At 39.0% G+C, this 22,957-nt stretch overlaps 1 protein-coding gene across 2 annotated transcripts in view; it reads right to left on the reverse strand.

Moving 5' to 3' along the window:
- Positions 1 to 22,957, reverse strand: part of LOC148873919 (Small GTP-binding protein) — an 86,522-nt gene that overhangs the window by 42,125 nt on the left and 21,440 nt on the right. For both annotated transcript variants that reach the window (XR_016104788.1, XM_088963638.1), the window contains exons 6-9: positions 10,560 to 10,622; positions 8,487 to 8,531; positions 8,188 to 8,288; positions 3,690 to 3,786 (exon numbers count right to left, since the gene is read on the reverse strand). Coding sequence is in view for 1 of the 2 variants with exons in the window: in XM_088963638.1 (XP_088819764.1) it covers positions 3,690 to 3,786; positions 8,188 to 8,288; positions 8,487 to 8,531; positions 10,560 to 10,622 (306 nt within the window). In the remaining variant the exon portion in view is untranslated. The remainder of the gene's footprint in view (positions 1 to 3,689; positions 3,787 to 8,187; positions 8,289 to 8,486; positions 8,532 to 10,559; positions 10,623 to 22,957) is intronic.

Raw genomic sequence — 22,957 nt, forward strand, 5'->3', positions numbered from 1 at the left:
CTTTGTAATATCATATTCAGAATTCAGCCCTGTCAAGAACTCAAACACCCTATTCCGTTCAACCAATTTCCTGTATGTTTCAGCATCCTTAGGGGTATCCCAAGTCACAGCCTCTATCAAATCAATCTCTTGCCATATAGATTTTAAGATTGAGAAGTATGCTGCAAGTGACTTCTCCCCCTGTCTTAGATTTTTCACATCACTTCTCAGTTTGTAAGCTCTAGCAACATTCAATTTCTGGGAATAAGTCTCTACAACACTATCCCAGATCTCTTTAGCCGAATTCATCCACAGATAATGTTGACTGATCTGTGCCTGCATTGAGTTCACAAGCCACCCAATCACAGTGTAGTTTTCTTGTACCCATCTCTCATAAGATGGATCATCCTCTGAAGGAGCTTTCTTGCTCCCAGAAATAAAACCCCATTTTCCTTTGCTACAAATATGGATTTTCACTGATTGTGACCAAGCTAAGTAATTGGTCCCATCAAGCTTGACTGTAGTTACAGCTAGCATAGAATCGGTTGGGGTTCCCAAAATCTGCCCATATTCAACAGTATTCTTGTTTTTGAAGTTTGAGAAATCCATCATGCAAAGTTCGGTAATAGTTCTTTCTTTTCTGTTTCAGCCTCCAAAAAGACACCCAGCAACCTCCAAACACAAGGTATTTCAGATTCTAACAGCCGATGTCCCAAAGAGGAAGACAAAATATTACAGTCCTTGAGAGACCTTCTGTCGAACACTCAGTGTGCAATACTTAACAGCCCACTGTTTACTGTTTCAGCCTTCAAAGTATAGGGCATTGTTTACTGTTTCAGCCTTCAAGAAGGGGCTGGAATGAAGATGAGACTAGTACCACTTAGTTTTAATAGTCTCAGCAACTTCCCAACCCAATAATCAGCCGAATAGGACCTCCAAAGCAACCCAGAAATTTCTGGGTAGGAGCAGTCAAGCAACATTGGCCGAATGAAGCAGTCTCAGCAGCAGTGATTCTAGGGGTATTTCGGCTACTTGACAGTCCAGAAAAGAGATAAAAATAACCCAGAAATCTCTGGATTAAATCAAACCAGAGGATAGCCGAATAGCAGTACTGTTTCCAAAGAAATTTCGGCCCTTTTAACAGTCCAGAACAGTGAAAAAATTAACCCAGAAACAACTGAGCAAAGACTTACAGTAAGAGAGTCTCTGGTTTGAACAATAAACCAGGTCGAACACTTGTCCTCTAGGATGACTTCGAAAACCCTTTTCTCTAATTTTAAATCAGGCAAAGCAACTTGTTCTCTGATTCTTCCTGGTCACCGAACCCTTCTCCAAGTGTGTAGAAGCTTGGGAACCCTCCAATGACCTCCAAGAATCAAGCGAATGACTGTAAACTCTCAACCCTAGAACCTCCTCATGTAGTTGGCTGGACTAGAACCACATGAGGGACACGCCAAGTAGTGGCCTGCTCTGATACCAAGTTGAAAAACAGTCCTAGAAGTAGGGACTGTGTTTGAAACAAAGAAAACTAGCAAGAGAAGATTAGAGAAGAAGAGAGAGCTGCTGCAAGGAGAGTTAGAGGATGAGAAGTTCGAACATAACCTCCCTCTAACTCTCTAATACACTTTTATTAAGTTAATCTTTTAGTAATTACAAGAGAGGTCCTTAGTTGGACAAGAAATTACAAAAGAGAAACATAAAAGAGTATGGGCCCAGAATAAGGCCCATTACAGAGAAGAACATAAAGATAACATACAGTAACAGCCTATGGGCCATTCGGCCCATCTTCTCTACACACTCCTATGGAATTGATCAAGTATAGGAAAAATGAAGTAGGGTTCCTACCCAATCCTAATTTACATTGACAACTTGTTGGCAGCCTCATCTATCTCATACTAACAAACCCTAACATTGCCTACTGTCACGGACCTAGACTCTAGCGTCTCGTACGGCACTTGGGCAGTAGTCCGCCACTCCACAAGTCAGCCTTCCTTGCTTAGAGCACTCTCCTGGTTCTTGAGACCAAGTAGCTTACCAACTCGTCCCTCATACTAAGACACACACTTAGGCAACAAAGGCACAAAGCACACAAGGAAAGAGATGGAGAACTCAAAGGAACTCTTTGTATTGCTCAAGAGAGGGATACAACACTTGATTGCTTGGTTACATGATTGAGTGCAAATGAGGGAGGGGGTCCCCTTTTATAGGCACTTCCACCTCCTTAAAGGATTTCTTTAGAAAATGAATGTTCTAGGCTTGCTTCTAGAGTCCTTCTAGATTTATCTTAGTTCCCTTAGATACATGAATGCTCTAGAATAGTTCTAGAAGTATGTACAAAGTTCAAGGGTGTCCATGAGGCTTCAAGAATGCTTCCGGAATCTCCTTGAGCTCTCTTGAAGTGTCTTGGGGCTTCTGAAAGCTTCTAGAGTATTCTTGAAACCTCTTCCATCATCCCTTCTCTCAGTAGGGTCGAGTCACATAGCATCAGTCTTGTCACCTCGTGACACTACACTATCTGAGCCGAAACCACATTTGTCTCTTCTCTATGTCATCTTCATCTCTACAATTCACTAGATCTTTCCTCCTCACCTCCAGGCACAGCTAAGAGAGGGCTATTCTTTCTCTCGTCCACCCTCGATCTTCGGGCCTATTCTAATGCTGATTGGGCTGCTTTTCCTAACACACATTGCTCTACTACGAACTGGTGTGCTTTCCTTGGTACCTCCCTCATCTCATGGAAATGCAAGAAGAATCCAACTATACTCACATCTTCTAATGAAGCTCAACATCATCCCATGAATTCTGCTTGTCGTGGCATTGTTTCGTTTCAGGGCTTCTTTTTTTTATGTTGGTAAAGACAGAAGGAGCTACACAAATCGGGGGGGTAGCTCAGCCCCAAACATCACACCTTCAAATAGATGCTAGACCATAAGATCAAAAGAGTTGAATTGAAGAAGAGAGTCCTGAGAAGAGAGCTTCATGAGCAACCCAATCCAAATCTTGATTGGCCTCGTATAAAACATGATGGTAAGGCACACCGTATTCCATCAGCTCCCTAGACTTCAGGCATTCCTCAATGATCATCTTTAGTCTCCACAGCATGTCTGTCTTTCCCTTTAGGCAAGAGATGATGAGCAGAGAGTCACCTTCAATGGACACAAAGTGGTGCATAAAATTTAAGGCAATTTTGTGAGCTTCCCATGCAACCCACGCTTTAACCCGGTTAATGGAAGAGACCCAATAAAATAAGCTTTTACTTCAAGAGCCTCCCCAAAATAATTTCTTACAATGCACAATGTACTCCATCAGTTCTGGGGTTTTCGTCATGAATTGGGCATGCTTCTTTGACCATACACTACTTAATCTAGATAATATGAGTGCCATCCATATTGCCTTTTATTTTCTCTATTTTATTGTAATAATGTAGGTCTGCTACCAGTCCAAGGGTATTTTCATAATTGAACTTATCTTTCACCCTCTTAATAAAAGTTGAGCATTATGGTTGTGGACATTCATTCTGTTACACCCCTCGTATTTCTTCACTCAAGAGTTTTGTGGTCATGGAAACCCTAGAATTATCGATTTTCATGGGTGATAAGTTCCTCATGGCTTAAATATAATGCTTATGAATCCAAAACAATCCATATTAAGTTAAGCTTCAAAACATAAATAAAGAAACCAAAAAAAAAGGACTTGTCAAAGTAATTTACCTTCCCACTGGCCATAAAAAAAATTCTGTCACCTTTCTTTATACTCCCATCAATCACTCGGAAATATACAATAACACCCCTATAGGGATCATAGTAACTGCATAGAGAACACAGATACAGTCAAAAAGAACATTCAAAAGGTAAAAGATAAGTACATATTCAGAAGATAGAAGCAAAACAGGTCAAACTAAATGATATAACAAGGTCTCACAAGCTTCAAAGGAAAGCACATTCTGATAGCATCTCCAACTAATTTATAAAATGGATAACTGTGTTCAAGTGTGTATTAAATAGGAACAATAGAAATATTTTGGCACCAACTATTGACCAGAAAAGACCATCTACATGTATATAGGCACCACAGTGCCAGGCTATATTTAAAAACAAAGGTAACATTCAAAGTTGCAATAATTATCACTGGATTAAACCCGTGAGCCATGCTATGAAATTTTGGGAGAGTAAATGAGCAAAGGTTACAACATGAAACAAGTATATCAAAAAATCAATTTGATTTTATGCTAGCAAGATCAACCATAGAAGTTATCTTTTTATTGAGACAATTGATAGAAAGGTTTAGGGAAATAATGAAAAATCTCCAATATGGTATTCATTGATCTAGAATTTTCTAGAAAGATAATATGGTGGCCTGGTGGGTTTTAAAAAGAAATGAATACTGAGTAGGTATGTGGACCTAATTAAGAATGTGTATGAGGGTGCAACAACCAACGTTACAACACCTATGGAAGAGATATCAGAGTTTCAAGTAATGATGGACATCACCAAGGCTCAGCATTAAACCCTTATTTATTTGCACTATTCATGGACGAATTGTCTAAAACACATTCAAGAGGAGGTCCAATCATGTATGTTGATGACATAGTATTCTAGATAGGGAATTAGGGATTAAATACAAATTTTGGTTTATGGAGAACTAACATAGAACGTATGCAATGTAATTGGGCACCATAAGATATCTCAATGTGACCTCTTTTGTTACTTTGGTTCAACAATCCATAACAAGGAAGAGATTGAAGAAGATGATGCCCACAGAATCAAAGTAGGATGGACAAAATGGACAAGTGCATCTGGTTTATGGAGAACTAACATAGAACATATGCAATGTAATTGGGCGCCATAAGATATCTCAATGTGACCTCTTTTGTTACTTTGGTTCAACAATCCATAACAAGGAAGAGATTGAAGAAGATGATGCCCACAGAATCAAAGTAGGATGGACAAAATGGACAATTGCATCTGGAGTCCTATGCAATAGGAGAATACCACTTAAGCAAAAAAAAGAAAATTCTTTAAAAACAGTTACCAGACAAGCAATGTTGTATGGAGAAGAGTGTGTTGGACAGTCAAAAAATGTGTCCAGAAAATGAGTTTAGCAGAAATGCAAATATTGAGATGGATGAATGGGAAAACTAGGAAGGATTAGGATCAAAAATGAATTGTTCAAAAGAACCTATGAGTGGATCCAATAGATGACCAAAATGAGGGAAGGTAGTCTAAGATGGCATGGTCACACACAGAGAAGACCATCTCTACAGCACTAGTAAGAAAAATAAAAATAAAAATAAAAAATCACACATGGGTTGAAATAGCGACAAATGATTCGGGAGCCCATTGAAAACACATGGGTTTAACAATGGATATGGCACTAAATAAAAACAGAATGGCAGAACAGGACCTATGTAGCCAACCCCATAATGGCTAGGACTAGGGGTGCAACTTGGGCGGGCCCAGCCTGAGCCCAAATCGGCCCAATCCAGAATTTTTCATGGGCTGGGCTCGGGCCTAGCCCGAATCCGGCCCGAGCCCGGCCCAATTATATACATTTATACATATATATGTGTATATATGTAAATGTTGCATACATATTTACATATATATGCATACATATTTGTATATATAACATTTGTATACATATTACATACATACATAAATATATGTATATATATTTGCATAAATACATTTATTTATGTATAATTTTAGAGTGGGTTCATTGACCAACCTGAGCCTAGCCTGGGCCCAAGCCCAACCCGAGTGCATCAAATTACAGGGTGGGCTAGGCTCTGATTAGGAAAATCGGGCTTGACCTCAGGCTCGGGCCTTGAGCCCAAATTTTAGGGCCGGACCTGGGTTGGCCATAAACCCAGCCCAACCCATACAACTTGCACCCCTAGCTAGGACAAGGCTTAGATGATGATGATGATGAATGATGATGCCTCCCTCCCTCCTTCCCTCTCTCTATCTCTCTCTCCCCTCCCTCTCTCTCATTAAATAGAACAAGGGCTTCACCCCCTTGTTCTTCTCTCCCCCTCCTCACTGTCTCCCTCTCTCACAAACACACATTAAATAGAACATGGGCTCTGTCCCTGGTTCTTTTTTTCCTCTTCATTGCTTTCTCCCTAAAAGCATTTAGTAAACTAAATTATAGCTTTCTTTCGCTATTAATAGCATTTTGACATGCATTTCTTCAATTAAACTAATTGTAGTGTTAGAAATATCAAGTTAAAATGTATAATATGCTATTTTTTAGATATAATGATTTGCCCTCCCATCCATCTCAAATTTGATCAGGAGCATCAGAAATATGGTATACAAGACCACTAGCTTCTCGACTTTCGAACTTGTGCAAATCCCTCCTAAAACAAAACAAAAAAAAATACAAGAAATACCTAAAATAGTGGTGAACCCAGTCAGTGATATGATGATTCTTATGTTGAGAGCTAAGATATGCAGTCCTAAAACAAAATTCCCAAGAAATTTACCTAAAACAAGTGAGCCTAGTCGGTGATAGGATGATTCTTATGTTGGTATATGTAGCGCAACCTAGGGAAGCTATCAGAAAGAAATCTGTTTGAAAACCATATTCCATGATACTCTGGATGATTCACTCCTTCCCTAGCCAGTCTATTAACTAGAGTTAGCCAACCTTAGCACCCAACTGAACAAGGTGCCCATCTTGGATTCATATATCTAGCTTCTCCAATATGATTTCTCAAAATACTAGGGTCTTTCATCCATTTAATAACCACCTGAAAATCTCCTTTGACGAGAGAAGATAAATTCTTTTGAATATGTATTATGGTTCTACTGAAAGATCTCCAATTCTCCAAATTAACTGTAATATTCAATTGATAAATCATATGGATGGAAAATATCTATCTCCCCATTAGCTGCTTCATGGAATATACCAAGAGATTCAATTCCACCATGCAAACTGTATTAGATTCATTTCACAAGATGAGAGTGCATTGATGAATTAAGGGGTATATACTCTACAGCAGTCATCCCTTGAGATATACAGGAGCTACAATTTCCCTTAAACGGCCCTATTCATCTTTCCATATTTTTACAGATAACATAACAGAAACTTTTTTGACTAATAAAAGAGAATGGATTTATATACAAAAAATGAGAAGCAACCTAGCTTCTAGCAGCCCCTTGTCACAGTTAACCTTCTTAAATTGTTGTCTACTACATTTGCTCCTTATTGACCCCTTTGTCTTGCTAAATAATCAGCCATGCCATTTTCTGTTCTCTGAATCCAGGTAAATCATGCATTCATAACCTTTGACAGCTTCCTTATCTCCATTATATTTTGTCCAAACCACCATGAACCTGGTTTCTAATGCTGCAGTCATCTGATTACAGTCCTTGAATCTCCTTCCACTAACAGATTTGTGATGTTGAGGCTTGAGGGATCTATAAAACCTCATTCCATGTAGTGATGCCAAGAACTCTACTTTCACAGAGTTGTCATGCCCTACAAGGCCAGAGAAATAGCCATGATAGTAACCACTTGATTTCTTATAACTCCCCCCCCCCCACCCCCAATTCAAAGGAGGCAGACAGTTGAATCCAACAGAAACATGCTGGATGAAGATGAAGAATCAGCAATCTGTCTCCAGCCCCTAATTATATCGTCCACAGATAAGTCCATGAACAAGGCAGGAACCTTGAGCCAGTTTGCGACCCAATCATTTTGTTTTCTGTACGCTTCCTCTAGATTTATTTTCCTCCTTGAATATTCTTGAGTTCCTTTCTTCCCAACAATCCAAAGAATAGCCCCCCTAATGCATCTCCACATCATCTTTCCTTTTTCTTCCTTGGGTTGAGAAAACTTTCTTCACATACATTCTCTACATCCCTTGGAGCTGACCATCTACAACCAAAGAGATCAAAAGCAAAACCCCAAATGCTAGAAGTATAGGGACAGGAGATTAGCAAATGGAACAATGTTTCACCACTAGCAAATGCAAAGAGAACAAACATAATTACTAAATGGTCATAAACAATCATTAGTACAAGTTTATGCTACTTCATATAACATCAAAAACATGATTATCAATAACGAATGCTGCAAGAAACATGTTACAATAAAGAAGAAATGAAAGATGCATCAAGTAGCAAAAATATCAAAGCATTAAGGAATATGATTCCAGGATTTAGCATGGGACAGATCTCTTAGGATAGATTGAATAGATACCTATCGAATATAAGAGCCCTTAAAGGCTTGTCAGCAGTGTCTTTAGGTGGTGGAATCCTTTTAACAATGGCATTTAGAATTTCTTTTATGCCTATTCCTTCCTACAACAGAAAGAAAAATCAAACATACGCCTGTGTATAATTTTGCTAGTGCCAAGAAGAAGAAGATGAAGAAGGGGAGAAAAAGAGAGAGAGAGAGAGAGAGAGGTGCTCTAACAAGACAAGTGTAGATCACTTGTTTATGCCACTTCATTTTATAGGAAATTTTTGCCATGTGTTAAATTTAAAACATATACTAACCTTGGCAGAGCAGTAAATTGCATTGCTGCAATCCAATCCAATAACCTAAAGACAAAGATGTTATGTTAGTTTACAATCAATAGTCCAATACAGGAGGCTTATCACAGTTAACAGTGTCTGCCTGTGATACATTTCCTTCCCAAGGGCACAAAGATGTTGTCCTATATGGCAAAAGCCAGCATGTGTATGCCACATAATGAACACATACAGGAAAAGATCTAGTAAGTATCCCCATCATTATAACACATGCAAACATACTTGATATAAGGAAGTATTTGTAACTATAGTTCATATGAGGAAGTATTCTTAACTTAATTATTTAAACTGAGAAAAGAAAAAATGCAAGTGTTTTTGATAGGAAATGGGTTTCCCAATTTCTAAGTGTACCATTCAGGGATGGGAATTGGACTGAGTTGGCCCCAAGCCTAGCCCATAAAATTAGGGCCAGTCCAAGGCTAGGGATGTCAATTGGACTGGATTTGGTCCAATCCGATCCAGTCCAATGTTTGTTCATTACAAATGGACAAGGTCCAATCCAATCCAATGAATATTTTGGACCATTTTGGATCAGTCCAATTCAATGTCTGAACCATCCAACCTATCAAATTTGATTTAATTTAGATTAATTCTAACTCAAACCAGGTCCATTGACACCTATATTCTTATCTTCTGTGAATGGATCAGATATTAGCTCAATCCAACCCAATCCGATACAAATTTATGAATGGATGGACCAGGTCCAATCCAATCCAATCCAATAAACACTTTGGACTATTAAGTCTGGACTGGTCCAATTCAATATGTCTTGTTGGTCCATCTAAATTGATTTTGGTTTGGACAGGGTCCAATCCAAAACAGGTCCATTGACACCCCCATCCAAGGCTGAAAACTACGGCCAAAGTTGAGTTTGGATTGAATTCAGGTTCACCTGAACCTGTCTAATATTTATATATTATATAATACAATATGAATTTATACTACATAGCATATTACATATGAGGAGTTTTATATTATAGAAATACATTTGACAGTTCCAGTACCACATAGGGCTGTAAATAGTGCACATTTGGGGTTATACTGCTGCGCCCCAAGATTACCATGCACAGGGTGCAATATTACACCATCACTATTTGCAAGCACAGTGCAACATTCACAGCCTACAGTGGTTTCATGGTATCGGTACCACATAACTTGTTTCTATATAGAATTTGTGATTAAACATCGGCAGTGCAAAAACATGTTTAGCTGTACCATTATAACAAAACCACTATAGGTATATAAATGGTGTACATCTAGGCTGTTAATGTTGCATCCCTTGTCTGCAAACAATGATGTAATGTTACACTTACACCCTGTATACAGTAGTTCAAAAATACGTCTTGCATTACTAGTATTTTATAAGTGAAACAGAAACATTGTGATGTTGTACCCCATGTTTTTACAATATTAATGCTGTAATGTTGCACCTATATCAGGGTGTAATATTACAGCACTTATATTGGACAAGTCATAAATCATAGATCAAGGTGTGCTTCATTGTACTGTGAAAAGTGTGTGTGCATGTGTGCGTGTGTATTAGTGTTATCAAAGTGTCAACTAGTCTGTTGACTAGCTAGTGGGGCCAAACCTACTGCATCACTAACAAGTTTGGTCAATACTCATGATTCAGTTGCCTAGGACAACTATGCATTGACTAAGTTGGCTAGTTGATTAATGACTAATCAACCTAATAAACCACAGTCATTTTAAAGCTTTATTTGCATAAAACAAAAGAAGGCAGTGGATTTCTTTTAAGTTGTCATCCAATCAGTATTTGTTGGTAGAGAGTTGCCACAAATCTTCCATGGAGCCTTGCAATCTGAACTAGGGTTGGACAGGGCTAGGCCAATGTTGGCCCTATAGGGCCCAGATTGATGCTTACCCTAGGTACCAAAGCCAAATCTTCCAAAGAGAACTCTTGAACTACATGCATTAGCTTTCCATGATCCATGGTCATTAGTACTTGAGAAGTAAGAAAAAAACAGGCATTGGATAAGCTATACAACGCAAATAGGATCATTTTCAAATACCAACCTCTTCAATTTCTTGTGTGACACGATTTGGTTCAGCACCTGGGAGATCTATTTTGTTCAAAACCTGTAATGGAAGAGAAAATTTGTTTTGACTTAGCACAACTTTAACCATTGAATATTTTAATTTTATTTACTTGAGAATGGAGTTTTTGCTACTTCATAATAAACTTTTTTGACATAAATGCACATCTACAAAATATTTATCAATTCCATTGATTCCCCAAGGACTTGTATTCATCCCATTATATTCCTGTAGTAAAGAATACTACATACTTTTGATTGTTGCAACTTAGAAAAGGAAAAGGATAAAATTGGTCTGATTCCAGAGTCACTACAAGTCCGAGTTCAAGATTACAAAATTTAGTCATGATTAGGGCGAGTTATTACAAATTTATTAACAGAATGTTGATCTCTAATAGAAGGGTACTTTTATTATTACTTCTTTTCTTCTTCTCAAGAGGGCTACCTTGGATAAATGGTTGTGTCTGATTTACCAGGTGCAAGTAATTAGTTTTTTTTCCTTATATATAGAACATTTTCTATGGGTAATCAAAAAGCTTTTATTAATGTATGGGTGCAGAAAGCAAGTTATTCTATTATTAAATGCAAAGTTTTATCTTTAGGTTCCTCTATGAACTCTTGACCAATGTTTTGAAAACCAAGCAGAACAACAATGCAGAAAGTGGGCCAGTTCTAGTCTCCTGGTTTAACTAGTTGAATCAACCTCATAACTGCCAAAACTGGAAACTTTAAGGGGGTGTTCAGTACCATGGTGAGTTCATGTTCCAACTGGTTCCAAAACAAGCCACACCGAACAAACATTCTTTTAGAGTATGGCATGTTCTGGAACCAGCAATTCATGGTTCTAGAATACAAAATGTTGTGACATTTTGAACATGGTCATTTCTCGTGATCCAGAACACATCACACCTTATTTCCTTCATATAACTGAATAGGTACATTTCACCTGTGGGTCAGTACATTTCAAGTCCCAATATTTGGAACACACCACGCCAACATAGTACAAAACAGCACCAAGGATGTGGTGAGTTAAAAAAAAAAAAAAGAACAATTTCAAACACATCACTGTGAGGCTCAAAAGTCCAAAACTCACAACACCTGGTTGACACCATTGTACAGAACATGCCCCTAAATTGAACCAAATTGGTTATATTCCAGTCCAACCAGATTAAACCAGCCAGTCAGATTTGGTTTCTAAAACATTGATTTTAGCATACTTGGATCAGTGCCTTATAGGAGGCATCCCTTTGGTTTATTCAAGCAACCTAAGCTTTAATTGATTGATAGCATTATACATCATCTTCCAACATTGTAGCAGAGAGTAAATTTTGTTATTGCATCAGATGCAATATTTATTTCCTCCATTCGGTGAATCCATTTAAAGTCTCATTGTTAAAATCAAAATACAGAATTGATTTGGTGGGGGGCCTTCCCTTACTTCCTTAATACAGTGTATCCTTTTAGAAGGCCCAATTAATAGTTCAGTATTCTGTATTCCGCCTAAGGATCCAAGATTATTGATATGAAAACTGTGATAGGACCAATCCAGTGGGTCCAACCCCTTCCTTAATAGTTATAACTTTGGTGAAATATAACTGATTTAAATAGGGTTTCATGTTAGATCTGATTTGGCATCTGCCTGAATGCAGATTTAATTTAAATAGTCTCATTATTAAATTGTTATAAAGATTTGTTTTGGAGGGGCCTCCCCTTTGCCTGCTATTGATGCAGTGGGTCCATTTGTGGGGCCTAATTAACTTTGATGGATCTATTTCCATGGACCTTACTACCAATTCCCAATGTAAAATTCCAAATTAATGGTTTCCTAAAGAACCTGTAATGGGCCCTTGTCTATTTTCAATATGGGAAAAAAAAAAACTAAAATTTGATAGTTCTCTATGCGACTGTAATGAATCTAATTTGGTAGGCCCCCTAACTATTTCCAAATAAAATAGTGTCACACAATGGATACAAGTACTTTGTTATTTTTGTTGATGACTATTCAAGGATGACATAGCTTTATCTTATGAAAGAAAGAAGTGAATTATTTTCTATTTTCCAAAAGTTTCATGCTGAAATCCGCACTCAATTTGATGTTCATATTAAGATCCTACGTTCAGATAATGGCCAAGAATATTTTTATACACCCTTTCAGCAATATTTAGAACAACATGGCATTATTCATCAAACCTCTTGCTCTTACACCCCTCAACAAAAGGGGTAGCTGAACGGAAAAACTACCATCTCTTAGAAACCGCTTGGTCCCTGTTGCACCATATGAATATACCCAAACAGTTTTGGAGTGATGTGCTTACATCATGCTTTCTTATTAATCGAATGCCTATGTCCATCCTTGATGATCAGTCTCCCTTCTCTGTTTTGTTTCCTACATTGTCTCCTTTTCCTCTTGCCCCTTGGGTTTTTGGGTGTGTTCTTTGTCCATAACCTTGGCCCTGGACTAGCCAAATTGGATGCACGATCTACGAAGTATGTCTTTCTTGGCTACTCTAGAACCCAAAAAGGGTACAAGTGTTACAGTCCCAGTTTGTTTTGTGTGTCCTGATGTTACCTTCTTTGAGTCGATTCCCTTCTTTTCTGGATCGGATGTCTCTTCTCCTTCCACTTTCCTTCCGCTTCCAGTTCTTGTTCCGGACCCCATTCCTCTTGTTCCAGCTACAACTAAGTTTTCGCCTCCGATACCACTTCCTCCTGCACGACCACCTATCCAGCAAGTGTATACGCATCGACATGCACCAGCCCCTCCAACTTCTTTACCATTGACAGATCCAACAGTAGTTTCCACAACACCATCACACCCTGTGTCTGACTTTAACCTTCCCATTGCCCTACGGAAAGGTAAACGTAGTTGTACCCTTCATCCTATCTCCAATTATGTTTCCGTTTCTCCCCTCTCTCCTTCTCATTGACAGTTTGTTTCGTTGTTATCTTCTCTCTCTATTCCTAAGAATGTCTAGGAAGCCCTTATCTCTTCGGGGTGGCGTCAAGGAATGGAAGAAGACCTCTCTGCTTTGGCTCATAATCATACGTGGGATCTCACCACTCTTTCCCCTAGTAAGCATGTTATAGGATGTAAGTGGGTATACAAGGTCAAGTATTTGCCTAATGGTAGTGTTGAGAGACTGAAAGCTCGGTTGGTTGCCAAGGGTTATTCACAGTTATATGGCATTGACTACACAAAGACCTTCTCTCCTGTTGCCAAGATTGGTTTTGTTCGTGTTTTTATCTCCCTAGCTGCTATGCATGATTGGCCCTTGTTTCAGCTTGATATCAAGAATGCTTTCTTGCATGGTGATCTTCTTGAGGAGGTGTATATGGAGCAACCACCCGGGTTTGTTGCTTAAGGGGAGGATGGTAAAGTGTGTAAGCTCAAGAAAGCTATTTATGGACTTAAACAGTCCCCTCGTGCATAGTTTGGAAGATTCATTGAAGTAGTGAAAAAGCTTGACATGAAATAGTGTCAAGTCAATCATTCAGTATTTAGTTATGATTCTAATGTTGGGAAGATTTTGTTGATGGTATATGTGGATGATATTGTTGTTACTAGCAATGATAGGTTTGGGATTGATAGGTTGAAGACCTTTTTGCATGATCACTTCCAAACAAAAGATCTTGGCAAACTAAAATATTTCTTAGGGATAGAGGTAGCAAGGTCCAAACATGGTATTAACTTGTGCCAGAGGAAGTATGTCCTTGATCTACTAGAGGAGACAGGGTTGTTGGGTGCCAAACCAACTGAAACACCCATGGAATTGAATGTTAAGTTGAATAGCGATACGGGTGAGGAGTTTAAAGATCCAAGAAGGTATAGAAGGTTAGTGGGTAAGCTAAACTACCTAACTATCACTCGGCCAAATATTTCATTTGTGGTTGGTGTGGTGAGTCAGTTTATGCAGAATCCTCGGGTCCCTCATTGGGATGCAGTTCTAAGGATTGTAAGGTACTTGAAAGGAGCTCCTAGTCGTGGTTTGCTATATAGGAGTGGAGGAAAACTTGAAATAGAAGGATACACCGGTGCTGATTAGGCTGGTTATGTATTTGATAGGAGGTAGACTACAAGTTATTGTACCCTTCTTGGGGGTAACTTGGTGACATGGAAGAGTAAGAAAAAAACAATGGTGGCAAGAAGCAATATAGAAGCTGAATAAAAAGACATGGCACATACAACTTGTGAACTGGTGTGGTTGAGAAACCTTCTACAGGAGATGGGGTACACAATTGACACACCGATGAAGCTTTATTGTGACAACCAAGCTGTTGTCCACATTTCTTCCAATCCAGTCTTTCATGAGAGAACAAAACATATAGAAGTTGATTGTCACTTTGTGAGAGAGAAGGTTCTTAGTGGAATAATAATTACAGCATAGATTAACACAGGAAGCCAATGGGCAGATCTGTTCACCAAAGGGTTGAATCGGGCGAGAGTAGACTACATATGTTATATGATATATACTCTCCAGCTTGAAGGGGAGTGTAGTGTCGATTATATAGGGGTAGATTAGTCTTTTTGTTTATGTTTAATATGAGGTGTAATACTGAGTTAGATGATGTGTACCATACTTAAGTAGGGGCACAAGAGTCATTTTGCTCTATAAAATAGAAAGCTTAATACATCCTGGCCGACTGGAGAGACAAGATTTTTCTCTCTCGTTCGAACCAGATTTCTCTCTTCACCCTTCTTTCTTCCCTCTCTTTTATCTTTCTCTCTTCTTTATCCTTTCTTCTCTGATTAATCTGAAACCAACAGGTATACAGATCTGAACTTTATCAATTACCATAACAGAAGTAATCATCAAACCCCTTGCTCTACTGAAACAGAGACCCTTATAGAGGAAATAGAAGACCCTCAGATGTTCTTATGCAATTTTAGGCCTTTATTTTAATATTTGCAAAAAAAAAAAACAGCTACAGGGAGTTAAACACTAGGGAATTTGCAATTTGCTAGGATTATAGAATTTTGCCTTTTTCATATCTACCACTGGCATCAAAGACCTGCTTTGTATCAACTCAAATGGCAAATTTCATGTTGGTTCATAATGTGGATGGAGAATAGGCTTACTTAATGGAGAAGTGAATATATCTTTATAGAGGTTCTAAGTCACTCCCATTAAAGTATTCTTTGCTTTGCTAGTCCCCGATCTTCTCTACTTGCACCATGTCATTTTTTATCAATAACAACCATTTTATTAATTTAAACAGAAACGTATAATATTGCATCCACCTTAAAAATACAAGATTACAAAAAGAGACCAAAAATTGATATCTTCCCACCCCTTGTTTTGCTAATGCATCAGCTGTGCTGTTTGCAGCTCTTTGTATCCACTGAATTCTCACTTCCATGCATCTAACTAACCATCCGAAATTCTTTATTTCATTTCTGTCAAGTGTACAACCAAAGAGCAGTCCAGTCTTTTTGCAACCATATAATCACCAGTCTTGAACCTCCTTCAATAACTATGTGTTTCCAGTTCATGATTCTAGCCCTTTGCACACCCACCAAGACAGCCAAGATCTTCTCCCTAAGAGAATCACCCATGCCAACTGGTGCTGAATACATGGCCAAAACATGACCTTCCTTATTTCTGAAAACTCCTCTTATACCTGAAGACCCCGGAATTCCCATGCTACCCCCATCAAAAATGAGTTTTATAAACCTATTCTCTGCATCATTCCCCATTTCTCTATGCTTATTAGCATTTCCATTAAGATTGAAAAATTACAGTGGGATCTCCTCTGGAATGGTGGATATTTTATCAAATATGAAATGAAACCCAATTACCAAAAATGAGTGGAAAGACAATTTTCATTCTTTACAAATCTTGCGTAAGGAACTTCTAGTAAATGATCTTGGTAGGAAGATCAGACCAGCCCATGGAGATTATCTTTCTGAGCTAACAGCAATAGCATCAATTAGTAGAAAAGTTCCAAACAGCTTTTTCATTAAAGTCATTCAGAATGTTTTCAATCGAGGATCCTAATTCAAGGGTAAGGTTTTGAAGGATGCTTTATGTGAAGAAATTTATTTTTAGGGTTTCTTTTCCTGAGATTTATAGCACCCAAGGGTATGGAGTAACTTAGTGGTAAATTTATATGCAAGGAGAAGCAGAAGACATCATCTAATCCTGAGACTAGAGAAAACTTCAATGACTGAGAAATCAGTCCACAGCTTACCTCTTATAAGGCCTATGGAATTGGTTGTTCATTTTGGGAAAGACAATGGTCACATAGTTATTTGATTAACAAAGGGAATTTACCATCCAAGATTATCTGAAGGACACTTCTAATGCAATAACTCAACAAAGTCTTATCCCAACCAAACGGAGGATTTCTTTTTTTTTAATCAGAAAAAAAAATCATTAATAACAGAGAAATTCAGTTACAATAGATAAAGATTTCAGAGGGACATCTAAACTGCAATCTCCAGCAAATAGTTACAATTCTGCCCAGTACAATGAAGATCTATTTGCCCCTTGTTTTGCGAGGGTATCCGCCATCCCATTTGCATCCTGTTTGACCCAACCAAACTGAGAGTTGAACTTCCTTGCAAGTGTGTCAATTTCTCTGAAGATAAATTTGAGCTTCCAAGGTACTGATGTGATGTTTTTGGCCCAAGAAATGACCAATAGTGAATCTCCTTCTATTTCTAAGTCAGTTGTTCCAGTAGGAATCTACTGAATTAAAAAATAAGAAAGAAAGTAGTTTCTTGAAGAGAGAAGGAAGAGAGAAGGAGAAGAAAAGAAGAGAAGTTGAAAAGAGAGTAATAATCTGGCCATCCCCTTCACTTATTATTTATACTAAAATAATAGATCAGTACAAAGACAACTATGCCCTTATAGGGCGGCAAAACATAAAACAGCATATATAACACTTAGAAACATAATAAAATTTGGACTCACATAACTGTTGTGGTCCCCACCTCCTATCTAACAACTAACATAAAACATCTACTCAGAAAAACAGCATAAAACTAATTAATCTTCAACACTCCCCCTCAAGTTGGGAGTAAATGTCACACATTCCCAACTTGCGTAGATCATGTTCAAGCTTATTCCTTGCCACCCCTTTAGTGAGAACATCAGCCAGCTGCAACTTTGAAGAGACATAAGGCAAACAAAATTCTCCGGTTGTTACCCTATAAAGTGTTTATCAACTTCAATGTGTTTTGTCCTCTCATGCTGAATTGGATTGTGGGCAATATTGATTGCAGCCTGATTGTCACAGTATAACATCATAGGTTCCTCTGATTTCACCCCAATCTCACTCAAAAGATATCTAACTCAAAGAAGTTCTGAGACACCATGAGCCATGGATCTATACTCAGCCTTTGCACTTGACCTTGCCACAACCGCTTGCTTCTTACTCTTCCAGGAGATCAAGTTTCCACCTACAAAGGTACACACTCCTGATGTAGACCTCCTGTCATCTAAGCATCCTACCCAGTCTGCATTTGTATAGAATTCTAGTTTCAAATTCTCAAGATTTGAGAAAATAATGCCTCTGCCGGGGTGCTTTTTCAAATATGCAAGTATTCTCTCAATAGCTTCCCAGTGTTGAACCCAAGGTGCATGCATGTATTGACTCACAACACTGACAGCATAAGAAATATCTGGTCGTGTCATACACAAATACAGCAGTCGGCCCACCATTCTTTGATATCTCCCCACATCCTTTACCAATTCACCATCCACACCATTAATTCTATGATTTGGATCAATAGGAGTGTCTGTTGGTTTGGTCCCCATCTTCCCAGTCTCTCGCAGTAGGTGAAGTACATACTTTCTCTATGAAATGAAGATCCCATGCTTGGATCATGCAACTTCAATCCCTAATAAGTATTTGAACTCACCAAGATCTTTGATCTCAAATTCTTGCTGCAATGTTTTTTTGAGATTATCAATCTCCTCTAGATCATTTCCGGTTACCACTATATCATCCACATACACAATCAAAATTGTCACCAAAGCATCTCTCTTCTTCACAAAGAGGGTGTGATCAGACTGTGTCTGTGTGTATCCAAAACAGATGAGTGCCCCTCTAAACCTATCAAACCAAGCCCTAGGTGATTGTTTCAATCTATACAGAGATTTTCTGAGTCTGCACACCTTTCCTTTACCAACATTTTCATAAAAGCCTGTTGGAATGTCTATATATACTTCCTCCTATAAGTCACGATTGAGGGAAGCATTTTTTACATCAAGCTGGAACAAGGGCCATGAATAGGTGGCTGCTAGAGATAGAAGGATAAGAACTGAACTCATCTTAGCTACTAGTGCAAAGGTTTCCAGATAATCAACACCATAGGTCTGAGTATATACCCTTTTGCTACCAACCTTGCCTTGTACCTCTCTATCTTGCCATCGGCCTTATACTTCACTGTGAATACCCATCGACATCCAAATGTCTCCTTGTCTAGGGGGAGATCAACTATTTCCCAAGTTTGGTTTTTTACCAAAGCATCCATCTCATTTTGCATGGTTGTTTTCCACTCAGGTTTGGAGAGAGCCTCAGTAACATTCCTGGGTATAGACACAGAATCCAGGGAAGAAAGAAAAGCAAGGTAGGAGGGTGACAAGGCATTGTAGGAAAGGTGGTGTGAAATGCAGTGGGCTGTACACTTTCTCTTCCCCTTACGAAGTGCAATGGGAAGATCAAGTTCAGTGGTATCAACTGCAACAATGGTGTTAGGGACAAAAACATTATCATCAGAAAACATAACAAGCTCAAATACTTCACTGTGAATACCCATCGACATCCAAATGTCTCCTTGTCTAGGGGGAGATCAACTATTTCCCAAGTTTGGTTTTTAAACAAAGCATCCATCTCATCTTGCATGGTTGTTTTCCACTCAGGTTTGGAGAGAGCCTCAGTAACATTCCTGGGTATAGACACAGAATCCAGGGAAGAAAGAAAAGCAAGGTAGGAGGGTGACAAGGCATTGTAGGAAAGGTGGTGTGAAATGCAGTGGGCTGTACACTTTCTCTTCCCCTTACGAAGTGCAATGGGAAGATCAAGTTCAGTGGTATCAACTGCAACAATGGTGTTAGGGACAAAAACATTATCATCAGAAAACATAACAAGCTTAAGAGGAATACCTAGAACAATATCTGTCGAATCTGGAGTTTCAAAAGGACTAACAAAGAGTGGTGTGGGTCAAGGATGTGTGGAGTCAACCATCATCTGCCGGCGATGATATTGTTATGAGGCTGCCCGTAGTGGCTCAGGTAATGAAACTAGAGGTTCAGGTGTTGGCTGAACTGATGGTGCAGGTGGTCGCTGAACTGATGGAGGCACCATAGAAACAGGCAGAGGAACAGATTGTGAGTTCTCCTCCCCAAAACTCTCCCCCTGAGGAAAACCACTCGAGAAGAAGAATGTGGATTCAAAAAAGGTAACATCCATAGTGACAAATCTGCTCCTCGACACTAGGTCGTAACAGCAATACCCCTTTTGGTTCAGAGCATACCCAAGAAAAACACATTTCTTGGCCTTAAGATCCAATTTCTTGCGATGAGGGCCAAGAATGTGAACAAAAGAAACACAACCAAAAACTCTCAGAGGTATATGAAATATCTCTCCATCTGGAAAAAGAAGGCTAAATGGAACCTTAAACCCCAAAGTCCGTAAAGGAACACGGTTAGTCACATGTACAGCTGTAAGAACTGCACAGGAACTGAAGCACACACCGTAAGACTCCTTGTCACCTCCACAATGTGTTTGTTTTTCCTCTCAGCAACTCCATTCTGTTGTGGTGTATATGCACAACTGCTCTGATGAACTGTTGTTCTAAGGGATATGTGGTTAGGTCCTTCTCAAAGTACTCTCTGGCATTATCTGATCTAGAAGCCTTAGTTCTCACTCCAAATTGTGTGAGAACCATCTGGTGGAATTGTCGTACTAAGTTAGGAACCTCATCACGTGATCTCATCAAATATATCCAAGAATATCGTGTATAATCATCCACAAACAAGATAAAGTAATGGAATCCTCCTATGGAAGGGATTTGATATGGCCCCCATACATCAACGTGAACAATATTAAAAGCAAAAGTACTTTTTTATTACTTGGTTTAAAAGACTGTCTACAATGCTTTCCTAACTGACAACTCTCACACTCCAAAGTAAATAATTGAATAGACTCAAACAACTTTGGGAAAAGACATTTCAAAGAACTAAAAGAAAGATGTTCCAAGCGATCGTGCCAAAGTATAATCTAGTTTACTGACTCTGACCCATTACTACTGCTGTTGCTAACATGATGGCCCTGATGTCTCAGAATCTCATCCAGAAGGTAGACTCCATTCACCTCACGACCACTCCCAATCATCTTCTTCGACTCCAAATCCTGCAAAACACAATTACCAAGAAGAAAGGTCACAGAACAATTCAAATTTTTTGTCAAAGAACTAACAGACAGTAGGTTGGTATGAAGTTTAGGGACATGTAAAACAGAAGACAAAGTTATATCATTGGTCACTCTAACTGTCGCCTTCCCAGCAATGGGCATATGTGAACCATCTGCTGTAGAGACTATCTCTACCAGATCACAACTGATAGGAACTGAAAATGGTAGGGGCATTAGTCATATGCTCAACTACTCCTGAGTCTATATTCTAGGACAGTCCCTCTTTACCTGAAGTGGATGCAAGATTTGCAGTTGCATATGAACTACCTGTATGTGCAAAGGAAATGGTGCAGTTGGCTCCTACATTCTACCGTCCATCTGGAAGGCTAGAGCTGGGTGAACCTTTCTTACTCATAAGTTGTCCAAACCTCTCCAATTCTGTTCTCACTACTGCTACTGCAATGGATTCCCAATCAGTTTGGGAGAGAGGGGTTGAAGAGTCTCCTGTAGTGGCTACATTTGCATTTTCCTTCTTGTTTCTTATTCGAGCAGGCATAAGATTTGGATGAAGCTTCCAACAAGTGTCCCCGGTACGCTTAGGCTTCTTGCAATAATCACACACCAAGTCCTCCTTATCTTCCCTTCTAGTCTCATTACTCTCCCTGTCTCCATTCGGCTTAGGTTTTGTTGTACCAACCATAGCCGACTGGTCAATCCTAGGCTGTCTCAGCATTACATTCCTCCTACTCTCCTCTCCAGAGACAAAAGCATAAGCCTGAGAGAGTGTCACACCCTCCCTAGAAAGAATATGTTGCTTAGCAATGTCAAATTCAGGGTTCAGCCCTGCCAAGAACTCAAAAACCCTATTCCTCTCTACCAATTTGTGATAAGTTGCTGCATCATTTACACTTTCCCATACCATAGTTTCTAAGTGATCTATTTCCTGCCATAGGGTTTTCAGCATGGAGAAATACACAACAAGAGGTTTTTCTCCCTGTTTCATACTTCACACCTAATTTCTTAACTGATAGGCTCTAGCTTCATTTTGCTTCTGAGAGTAGGTTTCAGTCACTCCATCCCAAATCTCCTTAGCAATATTAGCCCATAGGAATTTTTTTGCAATATGAGGTAACATAGAATTACACAGCCAAGACATTACCATGTAGTTCTCTTGCACCCATCGGGAAGAGTCTGTATCAGGTTTCTTCTCCTCCCCAGTGAGATACCCTAATTTTCCACGGGCACCACTAGCCATCTTAGCTGATTGTGCCCACTCCAAATAAGTTGTACCATCAAGTTTTACTGTAGTAATGATCCCAGACCCAAAAATATCACTACTACCTCCAACACCTAGTCCCACAGTACCGGTAGATTTCATCTCGGTATTCCAACTCTCCATTTTACTCCAAACAGTTCAACAGTAAAAAAAAAAAAAAAAATTGATTGGAGACCTTCAAAAAATAATTTAATACCACACACACAAAAACCAACCCTTCCGAAAGAAGAAAACCCTAGCTGGAGGGAAATCTCTCTCCTCCCCACGCCTCCCAACAGAGGGAAAAGTGAATTGATCACTCCGGAAGGCCTAGAAAATTTCAGAAACCAAACCGCCCTCTTCAGAAAATCAAAAGAAAACTAACAATACCTAGGCGCCCAAGATCAGATCAAAAACAAAGAGTCCAACTTTTTTGGGACTCTTCCCCGTACTCCAGTTCTTCCTGATTTTGATGTCGAACAGTAGATCACCTTCCTGATGTCTAGATCCCACCAAAAACTCCAAGAACTGGGCAATCTATAGCAGATCGATCAGCCCTTTACTACTTCATGCAGTCAGCTGATCTAGGGCTGCATGAGAATGCTTCAAGAAACCCTAGCCGATGCTCTGATACCAAGTAGAAATCTGCTGAATTAAAAAATATATATATATGAAAGAAAGTAGTTTCTTGAAGAGAGAAGGAAGAGAGAAGGAGAGAAGAGAAGAAGAGAAGTTGAAAAAAAAGAGAGCAATAATCTGGCCGC

The sequence above is a fragment of the Nelumbo lutea genome, chromosome 1, assembly GCF_056320005.1.
Source record: "Nelumbo lutea isolate HS-2025 chromosome 1, American lotus-T2T, whole genome shotgun sequence".
NCBI classification, from domain to species: Eukaryota; Viridiplantae; Streptophyta; class Magnoliopsida; order Proteales; family Nelumbonaceae; genus Nelumbo; species Nelumbo lutea.